Source organism: Tachypleus tridentatus, chromosome 12 (assembly GCF_004210375.1).
Source record: "Tachypleus tridentatus isolate NWPU-2018 chromosome 12, ASM421037v1, whole genome shotgun sequence".
In the NCBI taxonomy this organism is placed as follows: domain Eukaryota; kingdom Metazoa; phylum Arthropoda; class Merostomata; order Xiphosura; family Limulidae; genus Tachypleus; species Tachypleus tridentatus.
This window is the reverse complement of record NC_134836.1, coordinates 58,812,097-58,833,376: the sequence shown is the minus strand read 5'-3', so window position 1 is coordinate 58,833,376 and position 21,280 is coordinate 58,812,097. Positions and strand designations below refer to the sequence as shown.

The following is a 21,280-nucleotide window of genomic DNA, read 5'->3' as shown; positions in this document are numbered from 1 at the left end:
TGGGGCTTCCGATTCGATTTTATTCCTTATTAACATTACTAGCAGCCTGCCCTCCAAATAACTTTCTTTGAAGAAAGTTCGGTTTGGTTTGCATTTCTCGTAAAGTTACACCAGGGCTATCTGCGCTAGCCATCCCTAATTTAGCAGTGTAAGACTAGAAGGAAGGCAGCTAGTTATCACCACTCACCGCCAACTCTTGGGTAGTCTTTTACCAACGAATAGTTGGATTGACCGTCACATTATAACGCCCCACGGCTGAAAGGGCGAGCATTTTGAATGTGACGGGGATTCTAACCCGTGACCCTTGGATTACGAGTCCAGTGCCTTAATCACCTGACCATGCCAGTACCTTTACTTACTGAGACAACATGAAAAAGTTTCAAGTAATTTAAAACTGTACAAAAGCAGTATCGATAAGCATTTGTAATATTAATATGTTTCTTTATATGTTCATATAATATATATCAGTTTGTAATATTAAACTGTTTCCTTATATGTTCATATAATATATATCAGTTTGTAATATTAAACTGTTTCCTTATATGTTCATATAATATATATCAGTTTGTAATATTAAACTGTTTCCTTATATGTTCATATAATATATATCAGTTTGTAATATTAAACTGTTTACATATAATAATATAATATATATCAGTTTTCAATATTAAACTGTTTTCACATATAATAATATAATATATATCAGTTTTTATTATTAAACTGTTTTCATGTATAATAATATAATATATATCAGTTTGTAATATTAAACTCTTTTCATGTATAATAATATAATATATATGAGTTTGTAATATTAAACTGTTTTCATGTATAATATAATATATATGAGTTTGTAATATTAAACTGTTTTCATATATAATAATATAATATATATCAGTTTTTATTATTAAACTGTTTTATATATAATAATATAATATACATCAGTTTGTAACATTAAACTGTTTTCATGTATAATAAAATAATATATATCACTTTATAATATTAAACTGTTTTCATATATAATTATATAATATATATCAATTGGTAATATTAAACTGTTTTCATATAAAATTATATAATATATATCAATTGGTAATATTAAACTGTTTTACATATAATAATATAACATAGATCAGTTTGTAATATTAAACTGTTCCATATATAATAATATAACACATATCAGTTTTTAATATTAAACTGTTTTCACATACGATGATATAATATATATCAGTTTATAATATTAAACTGTTTTCACATACGATGATATAATATATATCAGTTTATAATATTAAACATTTTCATATATAATAATATAATATATATGAGTTTCTAATATTAAACTGTTTTCATGTATAATAAAATAATATATATCACTTTATAATATTAAACTGCTTTCATATATAATTATATAATATATATCAATTGGTAATATTAAACTGTTTTCATATATAATTATATAATATATATCAATTGGTAATATTAAAGTGTTTTCATGTATAATAATATAATATATATCAGTTTCTAATATTAAACTGTTTTCATGTATAATAATATAATATATATGAGTTTGTAATATTAAACTGTTTTTACATATAATAATATAATATATATCAGTTTCTAATATTAAACTGTTTTTACATATAATAATATAATATATATCAGTTTGTAATATTAAACTGTTTTCATGTATAATAATATAATATATATGAGTTTGTAATATTAAACTATTTTCATGTATAATAATATAATATATATCAGTTTGTAATATTAAACTGTTTTCATGTATAATAATATAATATATATCAGTTTGTAATATTAAACTGTTTTCATGTATAATAATATAATATATATCAGTTTGTAATATTAAACTGTTTTCATGTATAATAGTATAATATATATGAGTTTGTAATATTAAACTGTTTTCATGTATAATTATATAATATATATGAGTTTGTAATATTAAACTATTTTCATGTATAATAATATAATATATATGAGTTTGTAATATTAAACTGTTTTCATGTATAATGATATAATATATATCAGTTTGTAATATTAAACTGTTTTTATGTATAATAATATAATATATATGAGTTTGTAATATTAAACTGTTTTCATGTATAATAATATAATATATATGAGTTTGTAATATTAAACTGTTTTTACATATAATAATATAATATATATCAGTTTCTAATATTAAACTGTTTTTACATATAATAATATAATATATATCAGTTTGTAATATTAAACTGTTTCCTTATATGTTCATATAATATATATCAGTTTGTAATATTAAACTGTTTCCTTATATGTTCATATAATATATATCAGTTTGTAATATTAAACTGTTTACATATAATAATATAATATATATGAGTTTGTAATATTAAACTATTTTCATGTATAATAATATAATATATATCAGTTTGTAATATTAAACTGTTTTCATGTATAATAATATAATATATATCAGTTTGTAATATTAAACTGTTTTCATGTATAATAATATAATATATATCAGTTTGTATATATGTTTGTAATATTAAACTGTTTTCATGTATAATAGTATAATATATATGAGTTTGTAATAATAAACTGTTTTCATGTATAATAATATAATATATATGAGTTTGTAATATTTAACTATTTTCATGTATAATAATATAATATATATGAGTTTGTAATATTAAACTGTTTTCATGTATAATAATATAATATATATGAGTTTGTAATATTAAACTGTTTTCATGTATAATGATATAATATATATCAGTTTGTAATATTAAACTTTTTTTTATGTATAATAATATAATATATATGAGTTTGTAATATTAAACTGTTTTCATGTATAATAATATAATATATATGAGTTTGTAATATTAAACTATTTTCATGTATAATAATATAATATATATCAGTTTGTAATATTAAACTATTTTCATGTATAATAATATAATATATATGAGTTTGTAATATCAAATTATTTTCATGTATAATAATATAATATATATGAGTTTGTAATATTAAACTGTTTTTATGTATAATAATATAATATATATGAGTTTGTAATATTAAACTGTTTTCATGTATAATAATATAATATATATGAGTTTGTAATATTAAACTGTTTTCATGTATAATAATATAATATATATCAGTTTGTAATATTAAACTGTTTTCATGTATAATAGTATAATATATATGAGTTTGTAATATTAAACTGTTTTTATGTATAATAATATAATATATATGAGTTTGTAATATTAAACTGTTTTCATGTATAATAATATAATATATATGAGTTTGTAATATTAAACTGTTTTCATGTATAATAATATAATATATATCAGTTTGTAATATTAAACTGTTTTCATGTATAATAATATAATATATATGAGTTTGTAATATTAAACTGTTTTTATGTATAATAATATAATATATATGAGTTTGTAATATTAAACTGTTTTCATGTATAATAATATAATATATATCAGTTTGTAATATTAAATTGTTGTCATGTATAATAATATAATATATATGAGTTTGTAATATTAAACTGTTTTCATGTATAATAATATAATATATATCAGTTTGTAATATTAAATTGTTGTCATGTATAATAATATGATATATATCAGTTTGTAATATTAAACTGTTTTCATGTATAATAATATAATATATATGAGTTTGTAATATTAAACTGTTTTCATGTATAATAATATAATATATATGTGTTTGTAATATTAAACTGTTTTCATGTGTAATAATATAATATATATGAGTTTGTAATATTAAACTGTTTTCATGTATAATAATATAATACATATGAGTTTGTAATATTAAACTGTTTTTCTATATAATAATATAATATATATGAGTTTGTAGTATTAAACTGTTTTCATGTATAATAATATAATATATATGAGTTTGTAATATTAAACTGTTTTCATGTATAATAATATAATATATATGAGTTTGTAATATTAAACTGTTTTCATGTGTAATAATATAATGTTTTTCCGATGCATGTTGATTTCTAATATGTTTATTTAGTGGAATGTTTACTCTATACACAGATTTTTTTCATAAGAGGGTTGGATAACTTAAGTTTTTTACATCTAAATCGATTTGTCTCAATGAATGTCTCATCATGACACGTGATATTATTGTACATCACCTGGATATAATTCCTTAGGGAAGCATCCTAAGCATCAACACCCTTGTTGACTTGTAACAGTAGCGCTACCATTTATATAATACAATTGGTATTATATTGTAATGTTACCTGTTAGGATGATGAAAAAGTTAATCATCGTGTAATAAGCGGAGACATTTGGCTTTCTGTATCGTAGTAGATGTTCCCCATAAAGTATGGCCGTTATCAGCAGATTTACAAAGTACTACAAATAAACGTTTTCCCGAGAAATATTCATATATTTAAAAAATATTTTTATATTACAAATAAAAATAAAATATTTCAATTTGCACGAGCTCAAGTTTGAACTTAATAATGACGTTAAAGCAGGACACATTTCTCTTTCTAGATACTCCGCCTTCATCTGTAACTTACGTATTTGTGCCTCCACGGGACAGGTACCCGGGATTTTGTAGAACTTAATTTTTTCAAGTCATTCGAGATAATTTGTTTATTGGCTAACACTTTTACGAAAAGTTGATTAAACAAAAATCGTATTCATGGCTGACTTCAAAATTAATATCAATATGCTAACGACATTCAGTATATTAGCGTACTGATCTTGTATTGATGACAGAACGTTAACAGAGAAACTCTAAAAAATGGCCTGTTAGTGCCACGTGCGTATGTTTGGTTCTTCTAAAAAATGCCCCCGAAGTCAGTGTGAATACAACGGTTTAGACCCAGAGATGGCCTGACATGTCCAAGCGTGTTAAGGCGTGCGACTCGTAATTTGAGGGTCGCGGGTTCGCATCCCCATCACGCCGAACATGCTCGCCCTTTCAGCTGTGGGGACATTATAACGCTTGGTCAATCCCACTATTCGTTGGTAAAAGAGTAGCCCAAGAGTTGGCTGTGGGTGGTGATAACTAGCTGCCTTCCCTCTAGTCTTACACTACTAAATTATGGACGGCTAGCACAGATAGTCCTCGAGTAGCTTTGTTCGAAATTAAAAGAACAACAACAACAAACAAAACAAGACCCGTAGGTCAAAATTGAACGAAAAGCAGGTGGGAAACAACTACAGAGTAAATTAAAACCACGAAGAAATAAATATTGATTACGTTTTTTCATTGGAAAGTGATAGAGATAGAATGTCTAGCGACAGTTTTGGGGTCACTTGGGTTTCGTGACATCGAAGAAACGATGCAGATCACAGAAAAACTCAAGTGTAAAAGCAACGACGTCTATTCAATTTGACAGTTCCTTAGTATCGAATTCACACCAATACCAAACATTCCAAATGAAGAAGCATCAGGTTTCAGTGCTTTTAACAAGAACACTCGGTTGCTTGCGTTGTGCATAACTGTTTTAAGAATTATATACATCAGGTTATTTTTGGAGGATTCAAATGGTTTTATGAATGTAACTGGAACCGACATTTGTAAGAAATCTGATGATCCAAAACTATTCTCATCTGCCAACGAAGTGCAACAAGCTTTGTTGTGCATTGTTATCAGATAAATGTTGTCAGAGAAAAGTTATACTTGCACAGTTGTGTCAGTCGATGGCATTTAAAGAAATGGAAAAAAGAACGAATATTGGAGAACCAGCTTTTGAAACAGCGAGATGGCACTTTTGTCGATTGAAGTCTGGGTTTCAGCTGGAACCTACAGTAAGATCTGTCCAGCACTGAAAGTGTTAGACTATCATTGATGAAGGTGATAAGAATAATCTTACTAAAGCCAAGGTCAAAGCATTTGTATCTACTCTGAAAACAATGAGCGGGAACAAATAGCCAAACACAGAACAAATTATGATTGATTTTAGCCAATAGGCTGAGATGGTAAGTCAAGAACACAACATCACACGTATATCTTCTGAGTTTACTATTGTGTACTACGGGAGTCAAATGCTTGATTCAGCGTCACTAAACCTGTTAATTTTTGTTCAACCTGAAAACACTACAAATATAGTTTAGCTCATTCTGGAACGACGTTATATAATCATACAATCCTAATCCCAGGCGCCTGGCCAGGGAAAGCACTGTTAAATACATACTGGACTAACTCGTTCGTTAGGAATAACGTGTTTTGTAACTCTGCATGTCTAAATCTTTCTTTGCTGTTAAAAAACACAACCCTATAATTAAGTTAAAAACTTTCCCGAATGAAACCAGGAACGATTTGCGTCGCTAACTGCTATGTACTCCATACTGACATATGTTATTGAAGTAAACGATTATATTATACACAATATGAACCTGAAATCAAACTAACTTGTGAATATTTTAAGAAAATAGATTCACTGTCTTTACCCTTCAGTTTCACGAATACCTGATAACAAATACATATGGTATAAATGTGTGTGTGTTTTACTGTCTTTACCCTTCAGTTTTACGAGTACCTGATAACAAATACATATGGTATAAATGTGTGTGTGTTTTACTGTCTTTACCCTTCAGTTTCACGAGTACCTGATAACAAATACATATGGTATAAATGTGTGTGTGTTTTACGCTCTTTATTTACATGGTTATCAACATAATTGTGAAAAACGTATACAAGAAATTCTTTGTAAGGATGCTTGTTGGAATCATACGTAGTTGTTTGATATTGCTTGTACAACAGAGTATAACAATTTCTTTTTGACGCCATAAAATTAACAATTAAGGAGAAAAAAACAGTTTTTGGTGATCTGTAGCTGCTTATAAAAGTGTTTGTGTATTTTTCTTATTAGAAAATCACATTTGGCTATCTACTGTGTACATTAATGGAAATCGAACCACTAATTTTAGTGGTGTAAAACCAAAGACTTACCACTGTCCAAACAAGATATTATAAAAGGATATTTGATTGGATATTTCATTACTATGGATGTGAACCACGCTTATGAAAACTGCGGCTAAGACAGAGAGAGAATGATTTGTAGTCTAAATGTGGCTTGAAGTATCATTCAAAACATAAATGCTAAGTTTTAGAAGTTGTTTCTAAGTATTAGTATCTGTTTCCACAACTTATAGACTCCAGTCGTGTTTGACTTCCAAGATGTAATATTTCAAGTTAGTTCATATAATGACCACACTGTCTTTGATTTAACGAGCAGGTTAAGTTCCTTCGGAACGTTCTAGTGTTTTACACTTTTATCTAAAGGCTCTAGTTTAGATGTAATCGATACAATCTTTCCATATAAAGTGGCACTCTTAAATCCTTTCCGGATCAAGAGAGGATAGTGACATCCATTGATTTTTCTTTCTCATAGTAGAAATAGTTAACCAAATTGCGTTAAACGTAGAACAAATTACTAATTACTATACAGTTTCAGCTTATAAAAATCGCACAACATGACTTACTTTTTCTGTAATTTCTTAGGTCGTAAATTTCCTTCCCTTTTTTTGAATGTTTTAGAAAGTTAAAATACATCTTTTCGTCTAATAACTGGCTCGTTTGTTTGCCTTCCCCTCCCTAAGTGGCACAGCGGCATGTCTGAAGACTTAAAACGTAAAAAACAGAGTTTCGATACCCGTGTTGGGCAGAGCACAGATAACCTCTTGTGTAACTTTCAAACAATTTTTGTTTATTGATTAGAAGCTCATTTTATATATTCGGTATGTAGCAGTTTTATTGATTTCCATTAACATGGACATCAACCTTAAAGTCATTTATATCTGACTTAAGACTTTAACTTTCAAAATGACTTCAGATTTCTTGGTCGAATTCAATTCATGACTAATAAATATAAATGCTTAATAGATTATAAGTTGTTTTTTTTAATTAAATGCGCTACATGAATTCAATAAACTTTATAATAATATCAGAAAATAAGAGTACCCCACTGGTACAGCGGTAAGTTTACGGATTTGTAAGGCTAAAAGTAGGGGGTTCGATTCCCTCTTTGCTATAAGAAAATACAAACAAGAATGTGAGTCACGCATTACTTTCCCTTCTTTAAATCTTATAATAATTATAAGATATGTATTTAGGGAAGTAAAATATCAAACCTTTCAAATCAATATGATAATTTGAAATATATAAATAATGACAAAATATCCATTCTTAAATACTTCTGAGTGTAAAATATTGAAAATAAATTAGAATTTGCATTTTATCTTAAGTCTTTAAATAGGATATGCAGATGTCCACTCTTCTACTGAAAGGTGTTCAGTTATCCATGAAGGAATCAATGATGAGTCCCTTATGATAATGATTGTTTTGATCATAAATTGAACACTAAACCTATCTATTCGTTTATGAAAAATTGTAAAAGGTAAAGTTATATCGTATTTATAATATACGTACGTATGATCATCGGATTGATGATACACTATGAAGGTGAAGAATGATAAAGAACTCAATAAATACGGCGTACTGCTACTCAAGTGGGATATCTTCATTCAATTATTCAAAGGTAGGGGACGATATCGTGACATTTTATTGAAGACGATATCATGACATTTTACTGGTAATTGAATATTAACATGATGTTGATAGTAATATTAAAGTTTAACTTTATGAGATAGTTACGTTTGGTGTTCCGTAGAGATTTAAAGGATCTCAAATATCAGAGGATGGGAAATCTGCTTGCGTCAATGTTTCCTGATCTTTTTATGTCTCTCAACAACACTCAAGCTTTGAACCGGTGGTGTACCCTTGACGTATACAGGTTGTTAAAAAACAACAACGACTTATGAGTATGTTATATCAGTAAATAGATTGGTCAAAGAAATAAGTCCAATATGAGTGAAGAGTACTAGCGCCTTAAGAGCTACCGAAGTATTTTGATATTGTCCAGTACTTTAGTACTGTCGTCTAGTTTTGAAGTGTGGTGTTCATTTTATTTTTTAATATTTTTATAGGTGTGTGTGTGTGTTTCAGCAAAGCCACATCGATCTATCTGCTGAGACTGAAGGGAATCGAACCCCTGATTTTAGGGTTGTAAATCCGTAGACTTACCGATCTACTAGCGGGGGACATTTTTTTAAAGATTTCCAAATACTATCAGGAAAGTTTTCTTACACCCCCAATAAAACACTGTTACTCCTATCTTTAAATAAATTGATAACTTCTGATAGAAGTTAAAGACAAGATAGTCTTAGTTCTTTATTTATGTAAAATATGATAAAAGATGATTTACAAAATGTTTTGGTAAAATATGATAAATAATAGCCAAGGTTGAGTCACTAAAATCTTCTCTCCTTGCTAATCTGTTATAACGTTTCCAGAACGCTTCTTGTTATCCAAAAGACAATGAAATATTGTGGATTTTGCATACTAATGTTTGTAAAGAGTTTTGTTAAAGTACCATACAAAACATAAGTTAAGACCTGGGTTAAAAAAACTGGTTAATTAGACACAGGAGTGGTTATTAAGGTGGAGTATCTCATAGGGTCAGGACTTGTTCTTTTATATTAATGATAATGATGGGAGGATAATTAATAGGGTTAGCTAACTCTTGGGTTCTTCTATCTGTATTGAAGACGTTGACATATTACGAAATGACCTGAATAGATTGGTAAGTTTAACAAACGACTTATGATTGTATTAAAAGAAAGATAGTGTATATAGGTTATCATAATTTGGACCACAGGTTTAATATAAATGTGAACTTGCTCTTTACCGTGATTGAAGAAACAAATATTGAAACAGTGGTGGATAAATCACTCGAGTCATCAAAAACCAGTGCTGTATTATTAGAAGTAAAGCCAGTACAATTTCAATGTGTATTTATGAACATGGTTATCACAAGTCAAAAAAGGTAACTATCCACTATACAAGTCGTTGTATTTCTCAGCTAGAATACTGTAACAGTTCTGGTCCCCTTTCCTAAGAAAGAACATTGGCTTCTTAGGAAACACTTCAGAGGACTGATAAGGTGGATATCAGGGTAACTAACAGTGTGAAGGTGGATTTGGCTTCTTAGGAAACAGTTCTGAGGACTGATAAGATGGTTCTTAGGGTAACTAACAGTGTAAAGGTCTATTTGGCTTCTTAAGAAACAGTTCAGAGGACTGATAATGTGTTTCTTAGGGCAACTAACAGTGTAAAGGTCTATTTGGCTTCTTAAGAAACAGTTCAGAGGACTGATAAGGTGGTTCTTAGGGCAACTAACAGTGTAAAGGTCTATTTGGCTTCTTAAGAAACAGTTCAGAGGACTGATAAGGTGGTTCTTAGGGCAACTAACTGTGTAAAGGTCTATTTGGCTTCTTAAGAAACAGTTCAGAGGACTGATAAGGTGGTTCTTAGGGCAACTAACTGTGTAAAGGTCTATTTGGCTTCTTAAGAAACAGTTCAGAGGACTGATAAGGTGTTTCTTAGGGTAACTAACAGTGTAAAGGTCTATTTGGCTTCTTAGGAAACAGTTCAGAGGACTGATAAGGTGGTTCTTAGGGTAACTAACAGTGTAAAGGTCTATTTGGCTTCTTAGGAAACAGTTCAGAGGACTGATAAGGTGGTTCTTAGGGTAACTAACAGTGTGAAGGTCTATTTGATTTATTAAGTAGAACATAGAACGAGAAGACACATATTAAAGTTTGTTTTTTTTCTAATATGGTGGTTGAATTATGGAATGAATTAGAAAAAAATTAAATAAGACAATAAAACATTTCCTGTAAAGTAATGGTTGGTCCTACAGTCTTACTTTTTCACAGGTATGTGTGTGTAATGTTGAAGGACCAGATTTTCCATTGCTGTCTGTAGGCTATTCTATGGTTGGTCCTGCAGTTTACTTTTTCACAGGTATGTGTGTGTAATGTTGAAGGACCAGATTTTCCTTTCCTGTCTATAGGCTATTCTATGGTTGGTCCTGCAGTCTTACTTTTTCACAGGTATGTGTGTGTAATGTTGAAGGACCAGATTTTCCCTTCCTGTCTATAAGCTATTCTATGGTTGGTCCTGCAGTCTTACTTTTTCACAGGTATGTGTGTGTAATGTTGAAGGACCAGATTTTCCTTTGCTGTCTGTAGGCTATTCTATGGTTGGTCCTGCAGTTTACTTTTTCACAGGTATGTGTGTGTAATGTTGAAGGACCAGATTTTCCTTTGCTGTCTATAGGCTATTCTATGGTTGGTCCTTCAGTCTACTTTTTCACAGGTATGTGTGTGTAATGTTGAAGGACCAGATTTTCCTTTGCTGTCTATAGGCTATTCTATATGGAGTCGAGAGCGGTCCAATGATTGGTGTAATCGACTGTTGATCCAAAGTTCCATGACTCGTGTTCCTTTACCACCTAAAGAAAAAAAACTTGCGTTTCGCACTTTTGAGCCGTGGTTGCGTTATAGGAGTAACGGTCAAATCTCATCATTTCATTAGAATAGCCACATCTTAGCGGTAAATTATGTTAACTAACTACCCAACCTCTACTTTATCACTTCAATTTTACAAACGGCGAGCGCAGAAAGTCACCTAGTAGCGCCACCTAAGTTCAACATACAATAACAGTCCTTTCCCATCTATAACAGTACGTGTGTGTAGGTGTATCAGTTCATAAAATGAAAGTTTGAACCCTGGTATTGATAAAACTCTGTATTAACATTAAAGGATTTAAGCTGGCTTTTCATTTTACATTCAGATCGTAAAATATGTTATTGAATTTCGCGAAACTCCATCAAGAAATTAATTTAATATAATAAGACGAAATTCACCCTCGTTCAGGACGTACGCTAAGCTATAAAAGTGGAGAACACGGTCCATTTCACCATGCTGTTGTGTTGAGCGTATCTGTTGTGTTCATTGCTGGCGACATAAACATGCATTACTTGTTTTAACAAAGTGCGAAGACAACTTGAAAAACTGAAACTACGAAAACTGTGTTCAAAGATTTTAAATTCGTAAAGAAAGATAAATTACAAGTATATGGAGAAATCTTCGTGGAACCGACAGTTCTTTTATATAAAATAGTAACTTGAATAATTTGTTTCTCTCTCAGTAAATTATGTTCGAACTTGTTTCACGATAGTCACGTTATAGCGTATTTTTAGAAAATATTACATCTTCTCGGTGTTTAACTTTATCTGTAAAATATGCAAAACCCCTAACAACGATTCGTCTAAGTTATCTGTATATCAGAAATGATTATTTAAACATCTAAACGATATGTAAAAGAAGTGAATTGTAGTTGTATAAGCCAATTAACATAACACAATGTACGATGTTTATTAAATTAATACGGATTCACTAATGACTTTTCTAAGAACTCATTTGAAAATCACCTATCAACGACTAACAAAAGCCAATTATTTAAAAATAAATGTGTAATACAGTTCAAAACTGTTAAAGTATTCATTTTCTAAATAGTATACTGTTGCTATCCTACGTACCCTGAAACCTTAATTTTGACTAACCCTTGGTTTTCCTGTTCGTTTCACTTGAAGATATTGGGAAGAAATGTTATGTTCATGGATTCTATTCTTGTAACCTTAACTTACTACCTAGCAATATATGTTGTCCTATCAAACATTTCTAAAGATCCAATCGTAAAGATATGACTGACCAGTTTCTTTGTACTAAATAACTGTTCATACCCTGCCATACATCCAATTGTGTCTTGCTTGTTTTGGTCAGGCTAGAGGAACAGACTTTACTGTATTTCTTACATATTTAATTAAACTGTAACATCTGGTACATCTCTTTGCTGGGTTAAAAATAAGTCTATTAAATCCAAAACATGAACAAACCTCTTCAAAACAGGTTGGGATTCGTAAAGCTCATTGAAATTCGTTTCTACTCTTTTATATTAACGTGTATGGGCTTCTGACAGCAAACATTTGGTTTAAGTTAAACCAAAGTTATCGTTACATAACATGGTTACCTTTAAAGTAGCTATTTTGTATTACAACCAAGTATAATGAATCACTTGTTAATACACAGATCTGTTACACAAGATCAGCATATACTTTTTTTAATAAATGTTACTTCAATCAATAACAGCTGAAAAGTCGTCTCAAGACACCCAGTGACAACACCACTACTATGACTGGTGCTTCCTATTTCAGTTGTAATATTTGACTATAAGTTAACTTTATATGATAACAATTGGTGTTAATTTAACTTTATGCTCTTAACGTTATTAATAAAATTTAAAAGAAAAGTAACACAAACTTTGTAAAATAAACATATCAAACTTTGGTTAAAAGACTTGAATAACAAAATAATGTAAGGTTTGAACTCCTGCTCACGAAATGTTGTGGTAATAACCAGTTAAGTTGTATTAGTATTATTTTAGAATTTAATAATAATTACGTTCCCTTGAACTCGAGATTAAGTGATATATCTAAGATGTGTTTCTAGAAGACACATTGTTGGTACCCTACTTAAGTCAACAAATGACGTATGAAGAGAGTAAAACCTCTTTGAATTAAACTCTTGCGTGATTATTGGACAATAATTATATGACGTAAAAATCGAGAAATTCTACAATTCGCTATAACTCTTCCTACCAAGAAACTTTATCAACTCACAATGATCTAATCTGCTTAAAATTATTTTACTATTTATGTGACGATAAAATGGAATATTCTTAAAATAAACAATTGTGTTTAATTCAGTATTAACGTTTACTACTAACTTACGACTGTAATGATTACTAAGTCTCTAAGTAAACATTATTGAGTGAAACGTCCATATTCATTCTCTGAGCCTTATGAAACACAAAATGTACTCAATTTGTTAATATCATATTTTATGTGTTGTATATCTGCATGTTTTAATTTTCTCTGATCACTGATGAATGTTTAAAAAGACATTTTAAAACTACGTGGACTTGCTGTGTTTTTTTTATAGTGTTACCCGACAAAAATCCAGTAATGAAAGGAATAATCCATGATGGTTACGGTCCGGGAGATCTAGTTGATGTTACGTGCACCGCAGCGCCCTCTAAACCGCCCGCTCTACTCAAATGGTTCATCGATGATAAAGAGGTGGTTAGTTATTTAGTTCATTTTAATCTACTATGTTCTACTAGGATCAGTGAGGTTCCAATATTGACGTGTTTTAAGTAAAAGAAACTATCTGTTTTTATCATTAAGACATTTTCAATAATAAGACTTCAGCCCTTTAACTTATGTGGGTTAGTACATATTTTGCTGCGAAACAGATGTTTAGACTCAGAGTGACATAAATTCAGAAAGGAAACCAAAGGCAAGTGGAGTGTCTTGCTTAATTGCAAATAAATCTTCAAAGAACCACATTTGTCACGTGATTCACAATTTTTACCCAAGGGTGAAAATGGGAAATGTAATAATCAAATTCACCATGATATTGTAAAGGAGACTAAAGTCACTTTCACGAGATATTGGTGATTTGTTACGATCTTGAAAGAACCTTTCATGGTGATGGTGGAAATGAGACACTGGGAGAAGACTATGACAGTCAAAATTGTCCAGGTACACAGAGAATATTACCTACCCATCTAAATGAACTAAATGAATGAAACTATTTTCACACCATTGTACCAGCTCTTATATTTTGTCTGACAAAACAAATGCAAGATTAGGAACCTCATATGAACATCCTATTGTCTATACTTTTAAACCAATACCCTTAAAAAATGGGTAACTCGTAGAATAGTATCAATAATTCATTGATTCATTGTCTAGAGTTCGAGCTCTAAGTCCTAACTTATTGTACAATCAAAATAGCTAAATTTTCATCACTGTTAAAGAAATCGGTCCACTTGGTAAAAGATCTGACGTCTGCCACCGTTTACAAACACTTCTTCCGTAATTTGTTTCTTGGTTACTAACCACATTTAAATATTAATAATTTTAATTAAGACTATTCTCTTAAGAGAATATACTTTCAGAGTATTTGGAACAGCCTGCCATGAAAAAATGTATTTTGACAGTTTTGGTCGTGATGTACATAAAACTACTAGGCTCCAAACTCTTTGTTATTATCCCCCCCCCCGCAGATGAATCATAGTATGAATTAAGATCCACAATTTTAGAACTCTGTGATGACCTGATGCATCACATGAGTACGCCATTTTGGATATACAAATACATTTATCAGTCATTGTATTTATGTCTGTATGTCCGTTCTTTCTAAGAACACTTTACTTCCTGTAACACTGATTTGTTCCTTGTAAATTCATTATGGTAAAACATTTTTTTTAATTAATGTTTTATTTCATATCTAATGTTTCACAACAATCGTAATATTACTTTATGTTGATAAAATCATAAGAACAGATCAAATATTCGATTTCAGCTCATATTTTTAATTTCGCGCAATGCTAAATAGGGGCTCTTTGTGCCTGCCATCCAAAATTTAACAGTGTTAAGACTAGAGAAAAAGTGCCTGATTACCACTTGGGCTACTCTTTTAGGAACTAATAGTGGGATTGACCGTCACATTACGCCCTCATGGCTGAAAGGGCTAGCATGTTTTGTGTGACATAGTTTCAAACCTGCAATCCTCAGATTGTTAGTAGAGCGCCTTAACCAACTGGTCATACTGATCCCTCGTAAAAGTACACGATCATTCCATTCATAAGTTTGGCGCAAATAAATCAGAGTGTCTACTAACCTAATTTCGCTAGGAATACAAATATATCACCATTGTAAAAAAACATCACTCAAAATTAGTTAGTATGTTTGACTTACACGTTTTGTTTGGTATAAACAATTGTTGTTTTATTTTATTAAATAGACTTAAATATAAAAAAAAACACATTTAAATTTCTTAGGAACTTTCAAATATAGTGGACTTAAAATATAAATTCGTCTTTAAATACATAAATATATTTCACCGCAAATCTGCAATGGTTTTATTGTCTTAAAATTTGTAAATGTTCTACAGTAAATTCTGTACACTTAATCCGAGAATGATATCCACTTTTTCTATCACGTATAGATTTTTCGCAAGATGTTATACGTACTTTTACATCAAAATCTTTTTACGTGTTGTTATGCTACAATTTGTTGACAACCACTAGTTATAGATTTCTATAGACCAATCAAAACGTAAGTCGTATGATTCGTTCTAGAACCCAAACATGACAAACATGAGTTTAAAAAAAATGTTAATTTGTGAAAAACTAAAAATTTTTTTTACGATTTATGAAAAGACCTTACTTGGTAGGAAATACTAAAATTATTTTCGAAATTTGCGAAACTGAATTATGGAAAATCCGTTGTTAAAAACAGACCGATGTTCTTAATCATATACAATGAACGTCAGTTTCATAACGTGCTTACTTTAACGTATATTTCGAAATGTTTTTGCACAATGTTGGGTATTAAATGTACCCTAGGTTTTGGAGGTGACTGTGGAAGTAGGACCCGCTTGCGGTGGGGATACATTGTCTATCAGTCTTAACCAACATTCGTCAGTCTCAGATAAGAATAAAGGAGTAGAAATAGATATAGAAATAGAAATTAAGAGAGCGAAATGTGGGTGTTCAAGCTCACAGCATCCCACATCTATATCACCCTTCACTGTCTACAAACAGTTGTGTGAAGGTGACTGCTCTCCCAAATACTACCATTTGGGGGTAAGGAAATTAAAACTTACCTCTTGAAGTCAGCATTCCAGCCCCCATTATAGTAGAAAGGCATTACCTGGTAGCCCACTAAACGAATGTGTGTTTGTTTGTTTTTTGTGTTATAGTAAGGCCTCATGGGGCTATATACTGAGTCCATCGAGGGGAATCGAACCCCTGATGTTAACGTTGTAAGTCCGTAGACTTACCGCTGTAACAGCGGGGGCCCCAGTAAACGAATTATACTGGTATGAAGTTATAGTTATAGTTTACTTAACTTTATCAGTATTAATTTTCTCTAATATATACACGAGTTTGTTTACACAACGTATAATTTACATTTGATCGTCACAAACACACGTTGTTTCATAAAAAACTTATAAATGTATTTCGATAACATCTATATATGTTAGTAAATTAATGAAACCGGAGACCGCCCAACGAAAATATCATAACATAATCATTTCTCTTTTCAAGTGTATTTTTCCACGTCTGCGTCTAACATGTGTTTTAATATTTTTCTTCATGCCATACGTTTTGTACAATTGTTTGCGTGCTCTGGTTGTATAAGGGTAATATTAAACCTTCTTCAAATGTTGTATAAGGGTAATATTAAACCTTCCTCAAATATTGTTGCACTGTAAGACGTATTGATTTGAGAAGTAAACGACTAAACAACATTAAATTTGAATCCAATGGTATTTCATTTCAAATAACTATTGTTTTTCCCGAGAACACAATACAATACGATACAATACAATTTCACGTTTCATGTAATACAGAATCAAACAAAATACACACAGACATGAGCTCTCTTCGTATCAGAATCTTAACTTTTATTAGTAGATGCAATTTGTAGAACTTGTATAAATATAACTCTTTGCTCTTTACTCGAAATAAATGTCCTAAAAATTGCCTTTTGCAATAGATGCTTTTGTCAAACTCACCAAAAATAGTTTGTTAGTTAATAAAATCATCATTCTGTAAACAAAAATAAAAACTTGCCACCTACCGTTTGAATGCAACAATGTAATATCGTACGTTAAGATAAGGTAGCCAGAATTTTCTTTTTTATTATTTTTGTAAATAATGAAATTTTGTTTCTGTTGTGTTTTTTATTTACGTAAAGCTACACGAGGGCTATCTGCGCTGGCCGTCCCTAATTTAGCAATGTAAAGCAAGAGGGCCAACTCTTGGGCTATTCTTTTACCACATAATAGTGGGATTGATCGTCACATTATAACACCCCACAGCTAAAAGGGCGAGCATGTTTGATGTGATGGGGATTCGAACCCACGACCATCGGATTAAAGTTATAAAAGACATTATTGAAGTTAAAAACGATTACGTTGTGGACACAAGATGGTTCATTAGCCCTAACAAGTGTGATGAAAATCACAACAGCCCAAAGATGCATTTGTTGTTGTTACTTTAACTCAGTTTCTAGAGTTTCAAGATGTGTACACATTTAGGTTTCATATCTAGTGTATTTTGTGCTAGTACGATTCAATGACCAGGAGGAGTTTTGCTGAAGACTTATTCAAGTATGATTTTAGACGTAGCAGAAACGTAAGTAGGTTTCAAATAATCCAAGTTGTCAAGAAATAGTATGTTATTAAATACCTCACACATTTTTATACAGTCAGAAGCTATAAATAAACCTGCTTCACATAAAAACGTAAGAGTGTTCTCTTTCAGTTGTGCAGATAAAAAAACGATTTTTTTATGAACCAAAAACAATAAGTTCATGCAAAGAGACAGTATTAAAAGAGCTTAGCCTCTTTAAAGGAGAGAACAGAAGTGAAACTGACCACCCTCACGTAAACGCTTATCACTTCCTCTCACTGTAATTAGAAACATGATATTGGTTTCTCACATTGTATCATTAGATATACTATTATTCTGAAACAGATCATCAGATTCTCAAGTTGCAAAGTTGCGTAACAACTAGGTATGTGTTTTCTTATAGCAAAGCTACATAGGGCTATCTGCTGAGTCCACAGAGAGGGAAATGAACCCAGAATTAGATAATAAAGCACGTCTAGTCCTATTAAACTAAAATCTTACTAACTCTATTTTATCCATATAGTCCATAATCCATAGAATAAAACTGGTTCAGTCCAAAATCCCGTGTAATTCTTTGATAAAAAGCAGCAAAATAAAATGTTTATTGTTGTTTCGAATTAAGCACAAAGATACACAATGTGTTATCTCTGCTCTGCCCACCACGGGAATCGAAACCCGGTTTTTAGCGTTGTAAGTCCACAGACATACCGCTGAGCCACTAGGGGGCTAAAATGGTGCACTTTATAACTAACTTACAGCAACATCTTTGCTGTTCCTTCCCTCGAAATATTAGGTTTCGAAACCACATCCAATAAATGTTTCAGTGGTTTGATAATTTGACTTCAACAATACTGTGACTTTATAAATATATAAGCTTTAGCAAGAAGATATATTCTGATTTACTGTTTCTAAGTAATTATCCGATAATATCTCTTATTGTTGTATCACATAAAAATGTGTCACCTTATGTAGACTCAAAATGGATTAATTTCTTCCAAAATTTAATATGTGTAATCTTACATTACAGCTTATACCGTGGGATCTTTTCAGTAAATGTAGCGTTCTTTGTTTAATTTGTTTTTGTTTCGGCTTGCTTTTGAGTTATAACAAACTAATATATATATAAACTTTTATATTTTCCTTTTATATAAGAACTGACATCGAGAACAGTTATTTCCTTATACTGTTTATCATTACTTTAAAAACATAAAATCATATCAGAACCATAAAGTTAACTTTATCTCAGTATAGTATAGGCCCTTATTTACATTTAAAAGTCTTTAATCTTACTTTGCAATAAACTCGTGTTGGCTTTATTAATTTATAATGTTTAATATCTAGTACTTTCTCGTTTTGTTGTCCAATTTTATCCTTATATGGAAATTTCCTAGTTCATTTCGAATTTTGAAATGTCTAACAGGATAGATTATAAGTTTTTGTTATATCCTACTTCGTGAATATTCGTATGTGATACTAAATAAAGTTTGGATAAAGGAAAATATTACAATTTTTTTTATGTGTATATATATATATATATATATTTAACATAATTTGTGATCTGTACACTTCTTAACATATGTAATCAATTTTGTTTAAGTAATCTTCTATAAAACTACAATTTCTGCTTTATGGTTTAGTTATACTTAAAATCAGAAACTGCAAAGCTCGACAATTCAGAATATATTCGTAACCACGTGCACGTAAAACACAATTACAATTAGTACGCGATATCTGAACATAGATAAGATCTTAACGTACTTCTAATGCTTATATGCTTTTGTATATAATGTTTAAAGTTAATTTCGTGTATGTTTTATATGTTTTTTTTAGAATTAAGCACAAAGCTACTCAATGGGCTATCTGTGCTTTGCCCACCACGGGTATCGAAACCCGGTTTTTAGTGTGTAAGTCCGCAGACATACCACTGTGCCACTGGGGGGGGCTAATTTCGTGTAAGGTAGAGTATTTCAAAAATGTTCCTAGTGGGGTTTTTTTCCAAGTTCAACTACTCTCGGTTCAGTTATTTATTTGATATATCCAGTGAAAAGGATGTTTAACAAAAGTTAATATTATGAGCCTATATCAACTCTATAAAACTATGAATTAAAATAAATTCGAAAGAATGTTGACATTTTCACACAAAGCTACATAAGAACTATCTTCATATAATGGTCAATAATGTTGAACTGATACACCTGGAATAAGACAGTTATTCAACATCGCTGAAAAGAAGAATTTCGTGATCATTCGCGTTATATACTCAGAGCCCCGGAGCACGGAGCATGGGAAGCTAATCCTTAACCCTCAAATTCATATTCTGAGCAAGCTAGTCATTGGGGAATGCCTAGTCCAAAGGCTATGATAATCCACTGTTTTACGTTGTTGAACTGAAAATCACATACATTACGATTATTAAATAGCATGCTATGAAATTGAAAATAGATAAGCTGCAAGATTATGAGAGACTGGACGAACCTCGGGTTTTTGGCATACCAGTAAACTGTTCTGAATATCAAAAACCTGAGGTGTAATACGCTCTTGAACACGTTACATCCTTTCATCTGTGAGGATGTTATCTGGCAGGTGGCAGCACTGCCTATGTAGAGATGGCTCGGATTGTTCATTGAAATGGTATTTTAAATACCTCCTGGAAACATCATGAGAAATGTATAAGCCTATAGAGTGTTCCTTTTCACAACACTATCTAAGTGATGACTGAGTCATAAGTTCTGAGAGTGTCAACAAGTTTTAACTTTTTGTTCTGCTTCTTTGTTATTATATGATAACTCAAAAACTAAAACAATGCTGTCAACCATTACACTGAGATGACGTAGTTTCAAACAGAGTATCCACGTTTATAAGTACTATTGATAACTAATAATATTTTTAAGATATCATAATCCTAATGTAAACGATGTTATCATTACCCTTTATAGTTGGTTTTCTTACAGAAATTTAGTTTTCATTTTAAAGCTTAAATTCACGGTGAAACAAGAATCACAGCCAAAAACAGAAGGTATTAAACATTACATTTGGAATATGTATACAAAAACAATCCTGCTACGTCTATCGAAACATTGCCTTAAAAATACAAGCAAATGA

At 30.5% G+C, this 21,280-nt stretch overlaps 1 protein-coding gene across 1 annotated transcript in view; it reads left to right on the top strand.

Moving 5' to 3' along the window:
• The window catches only part of LOC143235141 (synaptogenesis protein syg-2-like), a 123,620-nt gene that overhangs the window by 85,044 nt on the left and 17,296 nt on the right, over nucleotides 1-21,280 (top strand). The window contains exon 4 of the mRNA XM_076473001.1: nucleotides 13,912-14,048. Within this exon, the coding sequence (XP_076329116.1) occupies nucleotides 13,912-14,048 (137 nt within the window). The remainder of the gene's footprint in view (nucleotides 1-13,911; nucleotides 14,049-21,280) is intronic.